This window comes from Bos taurus, chromosome 28 (genome assembly GCF_002263795.3).
Source record: "Bos taurus isolate L1 Dominette 01449 registration number 42190680 breed Hereford chromosome 28, ARS-UCD2.0, whole genome shotgun sequence".
In the NCBI taxonomy this organism is placed as follows: domain Eukaryota; kingdom Metazoa; phylum Chordata; class Mammalia; order Artiodactyla; family Bovidae; genus Bos; species Bos taurus.
The window spans coordinates 26,174,253-26,194,628 of record NC_037355.1 but is presented as its reverse complement, the minus strand read 5'-3'; the positions used below and the strand labels follow the sequence as shown (position 1 = coordinate 26,194,628).

Here is a 20,376-nt window from a genome sequence, read left to right as displayed (position 1 = left end):
TAGCCGAGGGCCCAGGTGTGAAGCCAAGTGACCTGGAATGTGGTCATACTCATTGTGGGCTACTTGACAGGGGCACCCCTGACCCAGTAATTCCACTTTTGGGAATCTATTGCAATGAAAGCATCGGAGATATGCACACACATTTATGTTTAAGGATGTATATTACAGAAGGCAATGGCACCCCACTCCAGTACTCTTGCCTGGAGAATCGCATGGATGGAGGAGCCTGGTAGGCTGCAGTCCATGGGGTCGCGAAGAGTTGGACGCAACTGAGCGACTTCATTTTCACTTTTCACTTTCATGCATTGGAGAAGGAAATGGCAACCCACTCCAGTGTTCTTGCCTGGAGAATCCCAGGGACAGCAGAGCCCGGTGGGCTGCCATCTATGGGGTCGCACAGAGTCGGACACGACTGAAACGACTTAGTAGCAGTAGCAGCATTACAGAAGGGAACCCATTAACTACATTGTAAAGAGACCCAGCAGTCCTAAAATCTGTATCATGGGAGACTCCTGATGTAAGAAAGGGCATGGTGTACAAGATTAAGTGAAAAGAGTAACAGGATACCAAGTGTTAAGTTATTCAAAACGTCACCGACCTGAAAAACATTTATGTGCCGAGAAGTCTAAGGAGAAAAATGGAAAGGACTCTCCCCAGCGTTAATGATGGGGAAGCCTGGATATGGGAAAGCAGACAGTTTAAAACTTTTTCTTCGTCTATGTTCCAAATTTTTCACAATGGATATATGATGCTTTTGTCATAAGAAAGAAAAACACTTAAACAAAAAAAGCCACGTGGAAAAAACATTATCAAACAGACTGTGTCCCTCTGCCTCTAATAACTGCTGACGTTGGTCTTAGCTCTGGGTAGAGATGCATTTTCTCTAAAGAAGAAGTCCAGGGTTTTCTGAGTTACTCTGCCTTGGTGCTTTCTTGCATGAAATAGGGCTGAGAAAGAGTTGGGGCTTGGCTAGAGCTTGCAAGCAGATGACCCGGTGGACACTGGGACTGACCTATTGCCTGAGTGTGGTCTTGCCCAGAGGGGTGTCTGTTGGCTTCCCTGGGCCCCTCCTGGCAGTGGTCCAATCCCCAGGCTCGAGGCAGGGTCCTTTTGCCTGACCGGGTGTGTAACTTGGTTGGAAGGTGGCCTGGGAGTGGGAAATCCACACACACCAGCAAAGGCGTGTCTGTTAGGCCATTAGATGCCCCCTTGCTATCTCCTTTAGGACACTTTGTCCCAACTCGAGTATTCCTAAGCCCAGGGGGCAGGGGACATCCATCAGAGTGGTCCCAGGAACTTTCTCTCCAAGCTCCTCTCTCCTGAGGCTGGGAGAGACAGGCCTGCTCATGGTTTCCCCCCTGGGAGGCAGTGGCTAAAGTGGAACACATGGTCCCATTACGTGTTTTCAGAACCAGAGAGCAACTGGTGAGCATGACGGGATGGGCAGCTCCCACAGGGACGGGGCCAGCCACGTCCCGCAGCCTTGCCAATGTGCTTCTGCCCTTTCAGCGGGGGCCCAGAGTCCCATCGGTTACTCAGTTCCCAAACTTCCAGAGAATTCAGGGGGTGAATCTTGAAGGAGAGGAGCTGGTGGGAAGCAGGAGGGGTACTTACTGGTGGCCCCATGGGCCCTGGCAGTCCTGGGTGCCCCAGAGGTCCACTCGGTCCGGGAGGGCCTGGTGGCCCTGGTGGGCCTTGGATGCCAGCCTGGCCCTGTTCACCCTGAGGTTGGTGGAAACAAGTGTCAGAGAGAGAGCCCTGGGCTGCAGAACCGTCCCGCCCCAGTGCCATGCACCCGGTGAGGCCCTGCCGTGGACTCTGGGGGAGGCGGCGTGGTGTGAGGTGACGGTGTGGTGGTGGTGACGCATGCAGAGGCCGGTGGCGGTGAGCAGGTGGACAAGACATTAGGCCTCCAGAGGAGAGGCTTCCAGAGAGGATTTGCTGCGTGGGCTGTTGGTCCCCAGGGCAGAGCCCCGCTGCGGTGGCAGAGGCAGAGGAGCGGGTGAGTGCCCCCCGGTCCAGCCAAAGTCCTGTTCCCAGGTTGGTCGGATGACCAGGGTCCAGCCGAGGTGGCCGGCAGCCTCGGCCTGCCTCGACGCCTCCCTGCGTGTGACGAGCCCACCATCTCTGCGCCCTGGCCTCCCAGCCGTCAGATGAGAACAGCCTTTCCTTGTTTCCTGTCACATTTTGCCGTCTTTGATTATCTGGCCCAGAGGATCAACTGAGTCCTTAGGTCAGAGGCCACAGAATTTTGCTTAGCTCACCAAACAATTGGGCAAGAGATTTTATGTAAAAAAAAAAATATATATATATATATATATATATATATATATGGCTTGGTAGCTTCTGCTGAAGAAAATGGAGCCTGGGCCAGCTAGACCCACATTCCTCGGGGCCGCCATCAGCTGGGCTCTCCGGGTCCCTCAGGCCCCACCCGTCCAAACCATTCTGTGTGCAGCCTGCTTTATCACTTGTGTGATCTGTGCCTGACCTCAGAGGACAGTTGAGTTTGCAGCCCTTTGTCTGGTTGAGTTTTGAAGGTGTAAAGTGCTTCGTGCCTTTCTGGAGTCGATTACTATTCTTTTTCCTTATCCTGAAGCCTTTGTCACCCCACCCCACGCAGGTGCCCAGGGTGGACCCAGAGCCCAGGGCGGCAGGGGTGGGATCGTGAGGAGGAGGAGACAGCCTGGTCCACGTGACCCAGCTCTCGGGGCTGGGGGCCAGCCCGTGTCATCCGCAATCTGTGCAGACCAGTGTCGTTAGGTTGCTTTCTCCACGACCTCTCCGGGGAGGTTCTGGGTTCAGCTCTCGCTGAGGGGTCCAGCCCTGCAGACAGATTCGAGTAGAAGAGTCTGGCAGGTGTGAGTGCTCCAGGCTGGGATGCAGGAGACCCAGGTGGCCAGACTGCACGCCAGCCCGCCCTTCTCAGTGTGATCTCAGTAATCCTTTATGACACTGTACATAGAAAAGGGGCCTGATGATGCTTGCTGCAAACCCCATATTATAAATAGGAGTGCATGACCTCAGAATGGGAACTCAGATTTTAGCAGCATCCGCTTGAACCATCTCTCCAATGGGATATCCTAGGACAGAGGCCACCAGCAATGCCACTCTTGGCCTGAGCTACATCCTGCCACACCCTCTAAGAATCCACTTAAGGGCTCGGAGAGTCCATGGTGGAGAAGGCAGCTGCAGAGATGGGTCACAAGTCCCATTTTACAGAAGAGAAAATGGAGGCTCAGAGAAGTTGAGCACCCTGACTAAGGTCACACGGACAATTTGGGGGGAACTGGAATCAAAACCCAGAACTCTAGACTTTTCTATTCATTCCAAATAAGCCCCCAGCAAGAATTGCTCACCATCCAAATTTCTGCACTTTGGCAATGACCTTCAATGCCATCTGCTAAACACATCATTTTTTTCAACTAATGTTAAACCCAATGTTTAAACATCTTACAGAGCCTGTGAAATCAATATTGGTTTATTGATTGGAAATGGACAAGCCTTTTTGTGTCCCACGGTGGCTGACAGAATAAAAACCTTATTCTCAAGGCAGAATCTGCAGCAGGAAAGACAGGGGTCCCTATTCTCTCTCTACTTCAGAAATCAGGTCAGGGCAGCACAGAAAGCTCTGGTGTATCCTCCTCCTGCTCTTGAAAAGGGAGGCAGTAGCATGCCTTGCCCCGCTCAGTTTCTTCTGTAAGGTGGAGATGAGGATGCCAGTTCCACTCCTGGTGGCCCGTGTGGGATTACATGGGATAATCCGTGTAGAATTCTCACAACAGAGCTTGGAGCCCAGCAAGGGCTCAACACACAGCAGTCAGTGCAACTAGGGCCAGGAGGTGGGTGAGGGGGGCCGAGGCAAATGGCCACTCTGAGAGCAGGGACTCAGCTCTCCTGAAATGGAGTCTGACATGGGTAGGGGTGGCTGAGAGTGGGGTGGGCCTGGTGCTTCTCTGAGCTGCCAGTGAGCCCCCTGAATAACCAGGCGTTGGGTAAGCGCTCAGAGCACATGGAGGCTCTCGAGGATCTGGCTGGTGTAATGGGATACGGAGGCTTGGGTAGCACACGTGTCACGTGTCCCTCTGTATTTTTAGCCATTAATTGGAGTGATTTTTCAGCCTTGTTCAATCAGATGCCTGAACATTCAGGCCCCTGGGCTCCGGAGTCAGGCCAGATGGTGGCTCCAGGCCCTGCTGTCAGGCTTTCAGAGAGCATCTCAGACCCCTGCCACTTCCAGCACTCCTGCGACCTTGGGGGTTACCTCTGACCCCCAGTGTGAGCAAGGCTAGGGGTGCGGGTGGCAGCCATGGAATTCCTGGCCTGGCATCAAGCTGCGATGCCTTTGCCTAGATCCCTGGGTCTGTGGTCTCTTGCTCTTTGTTCTTTGTGATCTGGTCCTATCCCAGCCTCCTTGGCTTAGTAAGGCAGGAAGAAGGAAGCAGTTGCTCACAATGATTACACCTGTTGGTTGTGGGCTACATTTCCTCTGCAAATTCCCTTGCTTCTCAAACTCAGGTTACAAGTGATCAGATGCTAAGCAATCTGCATTTCTAAATATAAAGGGTGTAGGTCCAACTGAGAGAGCCCTGGGTGTGGGGTCTGAAGACTCGACTGCCAGTTCCCACTCTCTCTTGCTGTTTGTGCCACCTTGGGTACAAATTCACCTCTCTGAGCCTCAATTTAACTTCAGCGCTTAAACTGCCAGGAAGTATTTCCAGTGCTCTGCATACACAATAACCCTATACAGTAGGAACCATCATTATTCTCATTTTACAGATGAGAAAACGGAGGCACAGAAAGGTGAAGTAATTCGCCCCAAATTGCATAACTAGTAAGAGTCGGAGAATGTGGGTGCTCTGCAGTTTACTGGCTGTGTGACCTCAGGCAACTTACTTAACATCTCTGAGCCTGATTTGCTCATCTGTGAAACAAGGATGATCATGCCTAACTCATACAACCATTGTGAGAATGTAAACGAAAGCAGGCTGGAAAACGCATGGCCTGGTGCCTGGCACACAGTGGCGGCTGCTTTGCTGGCTGTTGTGAGCAGTGACAGTGAGACAGTGGTTGAAGCTGCTGGGCCTGGGTGTTGTGCATTTCCACGTGTATGGCATTTGTAGGTCCGTCTTTGTCTAATTTAATGCAATGGGAGTGCAGTGAGATTCTGCTTTTGCCAACAGCCCCGGTGGCTCAGATGGTAAAGAATCTGCCTGTAATGCAGGAGACCCAGGTTTGATCCCTGGGTCAGGAAGATCCCCTGGAGAAGGGAATGGCCACCCACTCCAGTATTCTTGCCTGGGAAATCCCATGGGCGGAGGAGCCTGGTGGGCTACAGTCCATAGGGTCGCAAAGAGTCAGACATGACTGAGTGACTTTCACTGTCACAGCCCCAGCTGGTTCGTCAGGGCCCAGAGACTTGCCAGCCCCTGGGAAGCCCCGTGTGGTCTGGCCAAGGGAGGTGTCTACCTGGAAGGTCCGCCTTTTAATGACTGGGGGTGGAGCCAGCCGCACTGAATTGAGGAGAGGCAGCAGCTGAGGAGAAAGATGAGTTGGAAGGCCAGAGGGCAGAGGCCAAAGATCGCAGGTGTTCAGGAGGGTCAAAAGTCCACCAGGAAGGCAGGGTGGCCGAGGGGGAGGGAGGAAAGGAAGAGAGAAGAGAGATTAGCGGGTGTGAGGCACTGGAGGGAGGGCATGGACGGGCCGCTCGAGGCTTGTGGGTGCAGTGCTGAGCTTGCCCTTGGAAGGCACCCCATCCGTGGAAGGAGGCAAGCCCTCGGGGCGTTGGCAGCAGCACTCCCCAGTAGGGAGGGGCCTCCCCAGCCAGGCCTGCCCTCCATAGCCAAGCCGGGCCACAGAGGCCTCCGGACACACGGCCCAACGTTGCACTGCCAGGCCCACGGTCCCTGGTCGTGGACAGAGGCTGCAGGGCTGAGGGGAACAGACTCTGAGGCTCTGATTTGGGAGCCACAGGATCAGCCTAAATTGGTACTTGAAGCCAGGCTGGTGGGCAGCCACCCCTGGGTTCTTTTTTCAGCTGGACGAGAAGGGCTGGTGTCATCAAATCTGGGGAAGATGCTCAAGGGCAGAGCCGAGCCCGGATCCTGGGGGCTGAGCAGGAGGGTGTGACCAGTGTGGGCACCAGCTAAGTGTTACTGAGGTCTCACCCAGGGGCTTGGAACATCGAGGCTGGACAAAGACGTCTCTGGCATGTTCAAGCACTTTTTTGTGGGGGTGGGGCGGGGAGAGGCAATCATGTTAGCTAACGCAATTTTCATTTCTGGAAATTCTGTCTGTTTCCAGCCTCTCTATCCAGTGGAGTTGAGCACCCACAGCTTTAGGAAGAGGTTAGAACCCATGTGAAAACAGAGGGCATATAATCCACCTCTTGTTTCTGAAAGCATTGTAGCTCGCACAAGGTGGCTGGGAGGAGCATTAGGAAGCAAGGGCTGCTTGGGCTGAGGATGCACCCAGCCAGGGACCCGGGAGCCCAGTCACGGCCTTTCTGGGTCACTGCCACCTTGGTGGGTAGCTGCTTCGCAAGGAGCCCCAGCCTTCTCACTGGGGCCTGGGGATGTGCAATATTGGGCTCTGTGTCCATGGAGCCTGTCACCAGAGGGGCCCAGAGACCTTCCAGAACCTACAAACCTTCAGAATAATTATCTGGTTGGAGCGCAGAGCTGCTAGAGAGCCACTTAGGTGCTCCTGGGGTGGGGTTAAGGGTAGGGGGTTGAGGGGAGACAGGGCAACAGGAAGAGTGAGTGCCAGGCTCAGATACCAGCTCCCAGTCCCAGGGCACCCCAGACACCCCCTGTCCACCCGGCCTACCCCTCTCTCCCTGGGGATGCTGCAGGCTGGCACAGAGGCTCAGACCACCTCGATCATGTATCTCATGTGTTGGGAGGCCTGCCACCCCCCTCAGGCCTGCAGACCCCTCAGAAAGGCAACAGCCCCCCTACCCGAGAAACACCCTGCTTTCCTACCCACTTCCAGATGAATGGAAGGTGCCAGCTGCCTTGCCCTGCCCATCAGCTGGATCCCCAACTCCACTCTCACCCAGCCTGACTTGTTACACCCTGGCGCAGTCATAACCTGGGGTTTCTCTGCAGCCTGTGGCCAAGGTGTGCTGGGGCCTTCCATCCCTGCTGGCTCCCTCTTCCTGGGTTGGGCTCAAGGGCAGAGTCCCTCCCTTCTCCCTGCCCCACGCTCAGAGCTAAGGACACACTGTCAAAGCAGCTGCAGTTGTGTTGTCTTTGCTGCTGGGGGATGCTGTCTTTCTTTCGGGTAACATAACAATCCTGTGAGCCCATCGTTTCAAATAAACACAGCTGACCTTCTATTATTGTATCAGGATCAGGCTGGCCGGAACACCAGGGCCCCTGACTCCCTGGAGCACATGCCGCCGCCAAGCTGGCTCTGTCTGCACTGCCGCCGGCCTGCCTGAGCCCCCTACTCAGCCTTGGCCTCACCCCTACCCCAGCCGCTCACATTCAAGGCTGCACCCTGCCCCCAGCCTCTCTCTGGCCTGGGAACCAGAGGTCAGCACCTAGCAAGGCCCTCCTGGGGCCTTTTGGAGCCAGGTTGGTTGACTCAGGGTCTGACTAGTCTTTCTCTCCACTCCCTCAAGCCCCCTGCCTGGCAGGGGTGGATAGCCAGGGTTGCCACACTGTGTGTGTTGGGGGGCACAAGGCTGCCCGCGACAGGGGGATGGACACCTAAAGATGCCTGTCATGCCGGTCCCCGCTGCCCGGGGCTGAGAGTGGCAAGGGCAATCCACAAAATGAGGGGTGTCCCAGCTCACTGGGGCTCTTGCACCTTCATTCCCCCCCGCCTCTCCTCAGCGCCCCCCCACAAGAGTGGCTCTCAACGTTAGTTAGTGCACACATCTGAGGGCCCTCAACAGGACTTCAGCAGGCTTTGGGCTCCGTATCCTGGCATGCAGCAAGGGAACGGAGGAACTGGATTGGGGGTGGGGAAGACCAGGACACTAGCCTGAGAGCCCCACCGCACTTGGAGCGGCTGCCTTGACTCTTAGGCAAAACAAAGACTTCACTCTTGCACTGACAGTCAGCTTCCAACTATCTCCCAGCATGCAGGTCTGGGTCATCTGAAGCAATGACTAACCCAAAAGTCCCTGTGATTTGGCCAGGGCAGGCAGACAGCCGGGCAGCCGGCCAGACAGACAGACAGACACACAGAAACGCCGGGTAGGGAGCCAGACCCAGACTCACACAAGTTGCACAGCCTTATGTTGAAGGCCACTTGCAAAGGAGCGCACAGCCAGGCACTTGGAACTCCAGATACACACATGCTGGGGGCTCCCAGCCCCAGCCAGTGCGGGGGTAGATACACAGAGACACATAGCTCTGCACAAACACACACACGCTGATCACCAGGCACAACCCTGGGGCCGGCCAGACGCACTGCCCCCATCATGGTGCTGCTCTGTCTGCTGAGTGCAGAGGATCTGTGTGCGCCCGGCCCCAAGCACTGTAGGGAAGAGGAGGCTAAGCTGGGGGCTGTGACCCAGGGATGGATCAGTTTTCGGGGTTCACTTACCCGGTGTGGGTACTCGCCACACTGACCCTGGGGAAGAGAGGGAAGGAGAGGAGGTGTTAGACACTTGTTGGGAGGTGGACCCTGGGGGGCAACCTCAGGACCCGGGGACACACCACACACACCACACACACATTCCCTCCCTCATGCCTGCTTGGCAGCGGGGAAGAAACCCCCAGGGCCTGCCTTCATGTGGCCCCAAGGAGCCAAGGGCAGGACTCTGCCACCATACATCGTGTGCCATGACGGTGGAGTCAGGGGTTGTGCTCCATGCCTGGCTGGAAGTATCTTCCGGAAAGGTCCATCCTCTGGGTGGGCCCTAAACAGGAGTCCCTGGATGGGAATAGCGGACACCGAGGCAAGGGCAACAGAGCCCTCAGACATGCCTTCTTTGAGCTGGGGTGCCAGGTCCCTGCACCATTCATTTGGGAGCAAGCCCAGCAGAGCCCCCATCAGAAATTCAAGGAGACAGAGCACATAGAAGGCTGGGAAGAGGGCCAAGCCAGGAGTTTACAAAACGGACCCCCTGAAATCCTAGAGGCTCATGGGAGGTGGTCAGAAATACTATGCAGGTGGCAGGTGGGATGTGTAGAGAAAGAGGCTGAGAAGGGCCAGGCTCCAGGCTGTCCCCTTCCCTCAAGAAAAGACCCCCACCCAGGGCAGCCTCCCTTCTCTCTCATACACTGAGTGCCACAGAGGGTTCCCTGCTTCTGTTGATAAAAACTGAAGTTTGAAAATAACCCTTTCAACCTGTTGGAAGACTGCTTCTTGAGATGAAAATTCTAGAAAACCTCCATCGGCTTACCTTTTCTCCCTTTTGTCCTTGAGGTCCCTACAAAGAGATGGAAATGAGAGAGTCAGAAACCGAGGCTCAGGACTCAGGGCCCGAAGCCTCTCTGCTGGAAAGCCCTGGGGTGAGATACCAACCAGCTGTCCCCAGGGACCCACCAGACCCTTAGGGACGGAAACACGCACAGGTGAGTGGAACAAAGAAGACGGGTGGAATCAGTCATGCGGGCCTGCATGGGGTTGCGCAAGAAACTTTTTGAAAGGCCTGAGTCCCGAAGGCCGGGCTTAGCCACCCATGTCTGGTCTTCCTGGGCCCGAGACAGTCCAGCTGTTGTGGCCCAGCTTCTTCATCCACCCGCAGACATGACTAGGTGTGCCCTGCTCCCCGCACTTGACTACGATGAAGAACAGGTGTCATCTTTCATTTATCCCTGCACCTGCCAGCATCTTGTGGGCTGGCCACAGAGGAGGCTGCGTGAGCGTGCGTGACAGGGCTCTGCTACTGCCAGACGCCCTGCACTCTCAGGCTATCTCCTCTCAGAACCGAAAGCACATTCTAACTCCTACCCTCCACAGCCTCAGCATCAAACCCACTGAGCCAGAAGGGCTTCTGGGGACATGGGGGCTGGGGCAGTGTTCCAGACATCAGGAACTTTGGAGGAAATTTTGGCCAAAGAGAAGAAGCAGGAATTTCATCTCTGTGTTCTGGATTCCTTGGAGGAATGTAAGGGCCTCAGAGCTCCCCTCCGGGGGATCTGGTCAAAAGCTCACAGGGCTGAGAAATGAGCCTGGGTTCAGGATGGACCCCAGTTCTCTGAGGAGAATGCAGCATCCGGCTAGCTCTCTTAGGGGCCTGACCTGAGGCCAGGGCTGAGGAGGCCTCACGCTTGGCTGGTGTGGAGCGGAGAGGGAGAGGGAAGGCGCCCCTTGTTTTGAAGACTCCCTCGGGGGCAGGCTTTGGGACATGCTGAGCTCACGCCCACGCTGGCCTGAGAGGAAGGTGCTGGCATCGCTCCTTCTCCGGGATGAGGTGATGGAGACGAGGCCCTGTGGCTCAGTGAGCAGTGGCAGCACTGGGACTGTGAAGGTCCAGCTGCGTCCACTCTGCTGCGTGCTCTGAACTGAGTTGGAACCCCGGGGGGCAGGGCTTCCGAACTTGGCTGGAGTCACAGGCAGAGCCCCTGGGGCTCTGAGGTCCCTTCCAGCCACCATCCTAGGGCCTGTGAGGGCCTGTCTGCCAGGCCAGTCTCTGTAGGGCTTGGAGACCTCAGGATGGGGGACAGATCCATCTGGGTGGATGAAAGGCCTCCTTTTGTCCCTGACTTGCTAACTGGGCCAATTACCAAACTGAGAGGTTCCCAGGAGGTTGTGGGAACGGACAAGTGGTCATTGGGACAAACCACTGGCATCCCAGCCCATGCGGTGGACCAGGTGTTTAGTATCAAGTTCAACAGACTGTGATGCATCTGGAAGGGGACTGAACTGAGGGGACCAGGCCACCTTCCCTGGGGACAGAGAGAGGAGTATGATGAGAGAGGGAGGTCCAGGGACCCAGCAAAATAACCCGAAGGTTTGGGACTGCAGACACATGGAGGATTGAGTCTGGACATCCCAAATGGTGGCCCATGGGACAATCACGGTCCCCGGGGATATTCTGCTGAACCCACACACTTTTATTTCAATTAACTGCCAATACTGAAGAGCATGGAGAGTACGACAAAAATCTGAGTTTCGAGTTTCATTTAAGTATTTCAAGGCCGAGCAACACCTGGCACCAACGAGCTCTTGAGGCTGCCCCCTTAGGACGGGTCGGGGTCAGGGCAGTGTGCCGCTGGCGGTGTTTCCTCTGGGCCAGGCACTGTTTGAAACGCTTGATGCGAATTAACTCCTCGCACCTTACGACAGCCCTGTGAGTGGTGGGACAAGACGTGAATTCAGAGTCCTGGTTCTCCTTTACACCACTGGTGGGACCCTGATCCTGTCTACACCTTACATCAGGTTCTCAGGGCTACTAGGAGGTAGGTGGGGCAGAGGTGACCCCCTTTTGACAGGTGAGGACACAGGTTAAGCGGGGTGGGGGGGGTGTGTGGTAAGCCCTAGCCCTCAAGCTGGACGCCCGACAGATGGTAAACCATCCGGGAAGGGAGGAGAGTGGGAGATGGTCAGTTGATCAGCAGGCCAAGATAATGACACTAGATGGCATGTGGAATTAATAGCTTGGGGTCCCTGTGCCAAGCCAAACAGGAGCCTAATGGCTCTGTGGCCTTTTGGATTTTGATGGATGACCATGAGGCAGAAGGGGGATCTATCACACTGATGTGGGTTCATGGTAGAAGTGATGGCCTCACCCTTCCCCACCGCACTCAAATTTGTTCTGACTCCAGAACAGACAGGGCAGATTCATGGGTGGTTAACTGGGGTGGGGCAGAGGGAGGGCAGGAGGAGGAGCCCCTTAGAAGGGTCCTTTTCTTTCTAAATAAAGAACCCTGGTAGCAAAAGGAGGCATGGTGGAGGGTAAGATCCTACCATGTGGGTCTCAATCCCATTCTATTACTTATGAGCTGTGTAGGCTTGAGCACTATACTCAACCACCCTGAGCCTCTATCTTCCCTTCTATAGAGTGGAGGACGATAAGCTGTTATTATGAGGATTAGGGCACAGTGCCCAGCTGATGACCATCATCATTACTTCTGGGGTTGCATGGACTGTGTTAAGGCTCTGCAGAAGGTGGGAAGGAGCAGGAGGAAGGTGGGGACAGTGGTGTGTTTCCCCAGGCCTGCTGTCTGCCTGGCTGGGGCAGGAGCGCCTGGAGCCCTGGGCAGCCTGGAGCAGGGAACACTAGAATGTCAGGCTCAGGGCTTCCCTGGTGGCTCAGCAGTAAAGAATCAGCCTGTCCATGCAGGAGACACGGGTTTGATCCCTGATCCTGGAGGATCTCATGTGCTGTGGAGCAACGAAGCCCGTGTGCTACAACTATTAAGCCTGTGCTCTAGAGCCCAGGAGCTGCATCTACTGAGCTCACACGCAGCAACTGCAGAAGCCTGTGAGCCCTAGAGCCCACACGTGGCAACAAGAGAAGCCACTGCATGGAGAAGCCCGCACACCGCAACCAGAGAGTAGTCCCAGCTTGCCACAACTAGAGAAAAGCCTGTTCAGCAACGAAGCCTCGGCACAGCCAAAAATAAATAAATAAAATTATTTTTTAAAAAAGAAAATCAGGCTCAGGACATAGTGCTGGATGGACACCCCTCGCTCCCAGTGTGAGTGCTGAGCATGAGTGATGGTTTGGGGACACCAGCTGCCAGTTATGTGTAACACTGGCCAAGCAAGGACGCTCTCTGGACCTCTCTTTCCTCATTCCTCAGGTGGAGAAGCCCCCTGCCCACCTCTCCTCCCTGTGCCGAGTAAGTGGGATGCGTGGCACCCAGCTGGGGAGTGACCCTGGGGCAGACACTCCCTCGGCTGGGTAGGGTTTGTTAGCCCAGGAGGGCCAGTCCGACCCCTCCACCCACCCTTGAGAGAAGGCTTAGGGTTAGGGTGATCTGGTCTTACCATCTCCCCCTTTGGTCCCGGCCGGCCCTGGAAGGAGAAGAGCAAGTGAGCTGTTTGCAATCAGGACCCCCTCCCCCACAGCTGCCCCTCTCATGAACATCTGTGTCTGTGGCCATGTCAAAAGGGTTGAAATGAACAGAGAGGTGCTCTGGACGGGCAGCAGCCTCCCTATGGACTTGGGCATGTGTAGGGGCTCAACCAGGATGGGAGACCCTGAGGAGAACACAGGAGGCACCCTGAGGTGCTGGGGTGAGGGTTCGGGGGAGAGGGTGTGAGCTAGAGCCCGGGCTCCTTTCAGAATAGCAGGTTGAGCTCTCCAGCCCTCTTCTCTCCCTGCCTCACTCCTTTCCAGCTCCTTCAGGAGGCCCGGAATCAGCAAATTCTAGGACGGCTGTTGCTCCAGATGCTGAGGGTACAGTTTGGCCACGGACTTGTACCCAAGGGGGTTGGGACAACTCGTTCTAATGGCCCTTCTTCCCCTTCTCATTGGCAATGACTGTACATTCCAAGAACATTCATTTTTATCTAAAGTGCCTTCTAAGGAGTCAGGGTCTCGTAGAAGGACTAAAAGACCCCAGGTTAGTGATCTGGACTAAGCGAGGGGGAGGAGCCCACAGTGTGAAAGGGGCCACTCACCGGTTTGCCGTCGAGCCCAATGGGACCCTGAAAGATAAACAGGCCAGATGTGAAGACTGAGCATCACAGGCGTTCTGGCAGACAGGCAGCCTGGGGGTGGTTAAGGACATAGGCTCTGGACTCTAACAAGGTAGGGTTCATGTCTCTGCTTCACCACTGGCTGTTATGAAACAGGTAAGCCTTGGCTTCCCATTCTAAAATGGGGAATAAAATAATCTTCCACATGGGGTTTTTGTGAGGAGTGAATGAAATGCCACCTGCCCCATGCCTGGCACCTGATGGGTGGCAGTCACCTTGGTACCAAAATCCTTCTCACCCTAGAGGAAAGTGGACGGCGTGTTCCTGGAAAGCAGGGCCAGCCAGTCCTGAGGCCTGCGGGAAAGGCCTGCCTCCTATCCTGCTTTCAGAATCTCTCGTAGGCCTTAGGAGGGGCTCCCCGGACATTCAGATGGCCAGCCGACTGCCCCACACCCCAGGCAGATTAACCCTCAAAGCCAGGTTGGAGGTGGCTTCCCCAAGATGCATCATCTTCCCCAGAGTCCACGGGCCAGCGGGCTTCCTAGCCTGTGACCTTGCAGCCTGTCTGGCCTGCCGCGCCTCTAGCTCCACGTTGATGTCCCTGTCCTTTTCTGCACTGTGAGTCGAGCACCAGGCTACTCTCCTTGGCGGCTTTCTGTGAAAGCCAGCGGGAGGGGGTCCTTGCTGATGGGCCAGCCCTGCCTGAAGTTCATCACCCAGCCAGGACCAGGGGTCTCCGCAGACACAACTCACCAGTCCTCTCCACTTACCGGAAATCCTGGAAAACCCCGGGTGCCCGGCTGACCCTGAAAAGAGTGGGAGAGGAGTGAGGATGGGCAAGGAGGCGAGGAAGCAAACCTTAGTCCCTGGTTCACCTGGGCTCCCAGAGGGTCCACGGTTTCCCTCCCATTCCGCTGTGATCATCCCTGGGAGACGCAGCCTGGGAGGCAGGATGGGGAAAGCTGGACACGGGCCATCATAGGAAATCTCCAGGGACTGGGGGTGGGAAAGGGGACAGCGGGTGGTCAGCCTCCTTTGGGTCTTTCTGGGAAGTAGCTCCCTGAGCTTCTCCTTGCCCACCTGGATGCTCTGAACCCCTACGTGGGAACAGGGTGGGGAGCAAGGATACTGGGGACTCTGTATCTACAGTACCTACAGCACACTGAACTCCTTGACTGTGATTGTCCAAGTCCTCTTCATTTACACAGTTGGTGCTCATGGCCACCTATCTAAGGATGGTTTGGGTATCAGAACTGACCTTCGGAATGTGTTTTCAGGCCAGAACAGGTCAGATTGTCCACTGTCCAGTGTCCCTTCACCCTGGCTAATGGGGCTCTCCTGGTTGGACAATGTCTGGATACCTCCCATCTTTGTGGGATGCAGAGCCATCATGCCCATTTCCCCCAGGGGGCAAAGTACACAGATCGGTATTCAGGTTGGAAATTTGAGGCAGGTTCATTGGCCACAGTCCAGTGGTTTATGATCCAGATTCAGGACAAAGGAGAAGAGTGGAGGTGAGAAGAAGCCTGAGGCTGTGCAAATCCAGGGCTGGGGTGGGGTGACCAGGAGGTCCAAGGTGATAGAGAGTTGAGAAACCTGGATCCCATCACTCTCCATCTGAAGAACTAGCCAGGGTTCTCTTTTGCTCACATATCTTCCAAGGTCAGCCTCGATCTCATCCCGATGTACCACTTTAGCTCCTTTCATGCCTCACCTTCCCACCTACTCTCTGCTTGGGCACCCTGGCTGACCTGCCTGTCCCTGGACACACCACATCCTTCACATGACTAGCTCTAAGCTTGGAGTCTCCTGTTGGCTGAGATGGCCTCAGTCTCTTCCCAAGTCTGGGGTTTTGAGTCAGGCAGACTGAGTTCTAATCCTGTCTCCACCACCGAGGGCTGTGTGACTTGGAGCAAGCTGCTTATCTTCCTCATGCCTCAGTTTCCTCATCTATAGAATGGGACTAGCTATATAAACTCACAGGGTCATTCAATTACATCTTCAGAGCCTATTGAGATGGTAGCTGCCATCATCACGGTAAACTGAACTGAAATTTGTTAAACTGAACTGAGCCTAAGGCCACCACAACACAGTAAGGTTGCTTTTGATCTGATACGTCTCAGGGTCAATGGAGGTTTGTCCTCGCCAAGCAGTAGATTCAAATCAGACCCTATATCTAGAGGAGGATTTCTCTGGGTCCGTCTGCTGTAAACATGAAATCTCTCCGGGCTGCTTGGGTCCTCCTTGAAGCTGTGGACTTGAGTGTCCAGAGGCCTCTGCTCAGGGGACATGCCCAGGGGACAAGGCTGGGTGGTCCCTGTGGGCAGAATCCACGCACTGGTCAGGCGGGTAGCACACTGGAGCATGCCCCGGGCCTGGGATGGGCTTGTGGAAAGCATCCAAAGGGACAAGAGGGTGGAGATGCCACTCATGTAGCAGAAGGGCCCAGGCTTCTCTCCTCTCAAGGATAAGTGATGCTAAGAATAGCACAAAGGAGAAAACCCGGAAACCTCCCCGTGTAAACTTTCAGTTACGCTGAACACTGAGAGGCCCAAAGAAACGGTCAGGAGGAAAGGATGCCAAGAAACATCTTCAGTCCCGCTCCGAATAATACTTACATGGTGGGGATAATCACATGGTTTGCTAATTACAGAGCCGTCCCTGGTAGCAGGGTGCGTCTCTCCAACCCAGAGCCAACTTTGGGGCTAACCAAGGCTTTTTCAGGAGATCTTGGGAGGGATGTTGTCATTGACCAACTGGAAACTGGGACTCCACTTCCTTGAGAGGTAGGGTATTGGGGAGGCACATGGAGAGGCTTGAAACTGGACTTTAATTTCTATCTAGATCTTCACATCTGTGCTGAAGGTGGACATCTCTGCCAATGGTTATTGACTGGCTGTATTTATTTGGGAACTGCCTGTGTGCATTCTTTACCAAAAACTCCTACTGCATGGTTTATCTTTTTCCTACTGATTTGAGTAAAGCTCTTTGACAAGAATAATAACTAGAGTCATATGTGTTGCAAATATTCTTTCCATTTGGCATTTGTCTTTTTTATGATATACTTTCTGCCATATGGAAACTCTACATCTATGTCAACAAATATATCAATATTTTCCTATGGCTTCTAGGTTTTAGGTCATGTTTTGAAAGACCTTCCTCAGTTCAGAAATATAAATGTTTGCTCATGTTTTGTCCTCTAATTTTATGGCTGCACATTTTATATCTAAGTATTTTGTTCATTTGAAATTTATTCTGATTTCTAAGCTGTTTGTAGTTGTCTCAGTATCATTTCCTGAACAATCTATCTTCTTTTTCTATTGGGAAGTGAAGTCTTTATCATGGACCAAATTTCAAGATGCATTTAGCTTTATTTCTGTTCTGTTTGTTGTTTTAATTGCTCTGTTTCTACAATATGTTTTACTATCTAGTAGAAGAACTACACCTCTCCTTCCTATGCCCCTTTCTCTATTTTTCAAAAAGTTTCTGAAATTCTTACAAGATTTTTTTCCAAATGAAATGGAATATTGTTTCACTGAACTCCTAACTAACCCCCAAATTCACTGGTATTAGAATCATGTTAAAATTATGGATGATAGATTTATTTGTAGATTAATTTGCTGATTAATATCATGTCCTTCTATACAAGAACAAGGGCTTCCCTGGTGGATCAGATAGTATAAAATCTGCCTGCAAAGCTGGAGACCTGGGTTTGATCCCTGGGTCAGGAAGATCCCCTGGAGAAGGAAATGGCAACCCGCTCTAGTATTATTGCCTGGGAAATCCTAGAGGAGCCTTGCAGGCTACAGTCCGTGGGGTTGCAAAAGAGCTGGACATGACTTAGGGACTAAACAACACCAATATAAGAACAAGGGAAATAAGCTTTACATTGCTTTCTAAAATCTCTTCAAGGCCAGGGAAGAGAGGGAGCCAGGTGGATCCCTATGTCTACTTCTCCCTTCCTTTCTCCTGCCTGTATGTGCGTAGGGTAAAGCAACATAGACAAACCAAAGTTTCTGGATGGTGAGAAGCTTCCGTCCTGGCTGACCTCTCAAAGAGGGCCAGTCATGAATTTGTCCAGAGCCTGCCTCATTCCACCTCCCCGCCCCAAGTCAGTGCTGACTATCTTTTCAACAGGACTCTGTGCTAGTAAACACTTACTCACGCTGGGGAGAATAGGGAAGAGAGCCCTGCTTTGTGCAGCATTCGCCGATTTCTGGAAATCTGTGATTCTGTAAATACTCTCATCACAGCCCATTTTAAGCCTTCCAGCCAGCCCCACACCTGCAGCCTCTTCTAAACATGCTCAGTGCTGGAGCAGGAAGGATCAGGGGAGCTCTGTAAACTGCAAGTCTGGCTTAGCAGAACATAACCCCAGGGATAAAGTCCCAACTCCTGGACATCATGTCCTTCACAATTGGGTCCTCGCTCACCTCGACAACCTTCTTCTCACCATCCTTGCTCTTGCTTCATTCTAGAAGAAACTTTCCTGGGACTTCTCTGGTGGTCCAGTGGTTAAGAATCCACCTTACAATGCAGGGGACTTGGTTCCAATCCTTTGTTGAGGAACTAAGATTCCATATGCCACGGAGCAACCAAGCCTACGTGCTACAACTACTGAGCCCATGTGCCCAAATTAGAGTCTGTGTGCTGCAATGAAAGACTCTGCGTGGCGCAACTAAGACTCAACACAGCCAAATAAATAATTTTTTAAAAGGAACTTTGCCCGTTTCTCCAGTACTACAACTACGGAGCCCATGTGCCCAAATTAGAGTCTGTGTGCTGCAATGAAAGACTCTGCGTGGCACAACTAAGACTCAACACAGCCAAATAAATAATTTTTTAAAAAGAACTTTGCCCGTTTCTCCAGTAGTTTACAGGAATTGCACCTGCCTTGGAAGTTCTGCTCCTCCTTGATCACAGTTTAGTTACCTCTTCCTCCTGGAAGTCTTCCCTGCCTGCCTTCACCCCAGGTCAGGTGCCTCTCTCCGTGTCCCTAATTGTTCCCAGCTAAGCACTGACCATCTGGACTATAATCACTATAGGGCGGTTTCTCTCTGCAAAAGGGTAAGCGGGCTGCAGTCAGGTTTTCATCGTCTACACAGGATCTAGGATGCAGTCGGTGCCTGACAAGTATTAATGGAATGAATAAATGAAGACACATCCAGCAGGTGTCTCACCCTGGCTGTAGGCTGTCTCCTTGCGAGTGAGGGCTGGAACTTTGGATAGCTCTTCCTTGCCTCTGAAGAAAAGCTAGGGGCCGTGGGAAGGAACAAGCTTTCCTAGCCTGGCTGATGACCTCTCCAGTGCCTGCCGGGCCAGCCAGCGTCTCGAGTCCCAGCCTCCATCTCAGCTTAATGGGGCCCGTTGTTCTGGCATCTTGAACCATCCTTCACCAAAGTGCGTGGAGGTCCCCTCTTTGCAAAGACCATTTCTAAAGCTCCAAGAGAGGAGGCAGGTGGCCCCTAGAGCAGCAAGGCTGGTTCTCATTAGCAGCGTATATTCAAGGCCCTTCCTGGCTGAGTGGAAAGCCATATGTTCCCCATCATCGCCGGTCACAGAGGGCTTGTCCCCTTGACCTCTGCCCCTTGACTGCATTGGTCCCTTGGTTTTCTGGGGTCCCCTACTGTCACTAGTTCCAGGGGGCTTGCTGGGAGGAGCTGCAGGGGCTGCCCTGGTGTCTAGTGAGGACTCAGTGGGGGTGGGCCCAGCCATCTCTGTGGTGGTCACACACACAGGCCAAAGTCAGAGGGCCCTGGGCTTGGTCAAGCCTTCTGGTGCCATAAAGCCTCTTTAACACCAACTCAGCACTCACAGGGAGGGCTTTCTCCTCAAGGTAAATATCCTTTTTAAACAGTTGAACCTAAAACATGAAAGAGGGTGTTGGGGAAACAACGTTGGCATTGGAATGAGGCTGACTGGGCCCAAACCAAGCTCCAGCGCTGAGGAGCCAGGTGACCACAGGCCAACTCTGCGCCTTTCTTTCCCTCTCTGGGAAATGGGCTGGCAGGGCCTGCCTCACAGCTTTCCTGGGAGCTGAAGGAGACCAGCGCATGCATGGTCTTTCAGTTTAGGACCCAGCATGTCTCCAGGTGTCCATGAGAGGGAAGCAGTCACTATTACCAGAAATAGAAAGTACTTCTCACCGCTGGAACCAAGTCCAGCGTGGTGGTTATATTTATGTACGCGGAGCCAGAAGCAGGGCGGAAGGTGGGGGGTAGGGGGGAGTGGCTAAAGCAGACCCTGCCCTCTGACCGTATTCTCTGAATGTGGGGTCTTTTCAACCACCTCTGTGTTGCCTGCTGAAAGCTGCAGCTAAGAGGGTGTGAGAGGACCAGCCTGATCCACACAAATGGAGCGCCGTGTCACATGGGGAGGCAGGCAGAGATGGTGGCCAAGGGGTACAGCCCATATTCCCTGTTACTCCCCTGTCCTCCTAACAGGCCCACCCCAGGCTTGGCCTTGCCTTTGGAACCTAGGGCACTGTCTTTCTCTGTGACTTTCCCCTCTCCTGACTTGCCCTCCAGCTGCATACCACCTTTGTCAGGAATACCCAGTACCTGAGGGGGCTTACAGTCCACTGGGGCAGCAGCCACGTGAGCCCAGAAACACAGGTGGTGGGAACTCTGTGGCCGGGCGGTCTGCTACAGCAGCAGAGGTCGGAGGGCAGACTCTGAGCACACAGCCCGGCTGAGTGTCATATCCTAGCAAGGCCCCACTCACGTGTATGACCTTCGGCAAGTCACTCAGCTTCTCTGGGCCTCGATTTTCTCATCTATAAAATGGGTGTGCTCATAGTACCTCCCTGTGAGGTTCTCGTAAGGG

At 53.8% G+C, this 20,376-nt stretch overlaps 1 protein-coding gene across 7 annotated transcripts in view; it reads right to left on the bottom strand.

The window, feature by feature from the left end:
* COL13A1 (collagen type XIII alpha 1 chain) overlaps positions 1–20,376 on the bottom strand; it is a 152,386-nt gene that overhangs the window by 53,423 nt on the left and 78,587 nt on the right. For 4 of the 7 annotated variants that reach the window (XM_059882598.1, XM_059882596.1, XM_059882593.1 and 1 more), the window contains 7 exons: positions 14,322–14,357; positions 13,534–13,560; positions 12,898–12,924; positions 9,362–9,388; positions 8,560–8,586; positions 5,470–5,535; positions 1,615–1,722 (listed from right to left, as the gene is read on the bottom strand). In XM_059882598.1, coding sequence (XP_059738581.1) covers positions 1,615–1,722; positions 5,470–5,535; positions 8,560–8,586; positions 9,362–9,388; positions 12,898–12,924; positions 13,534–13,560; positions 14,322–14,357 — 318 coding nt within the window. 7 annotated transcript variants of the gene reach the window in all.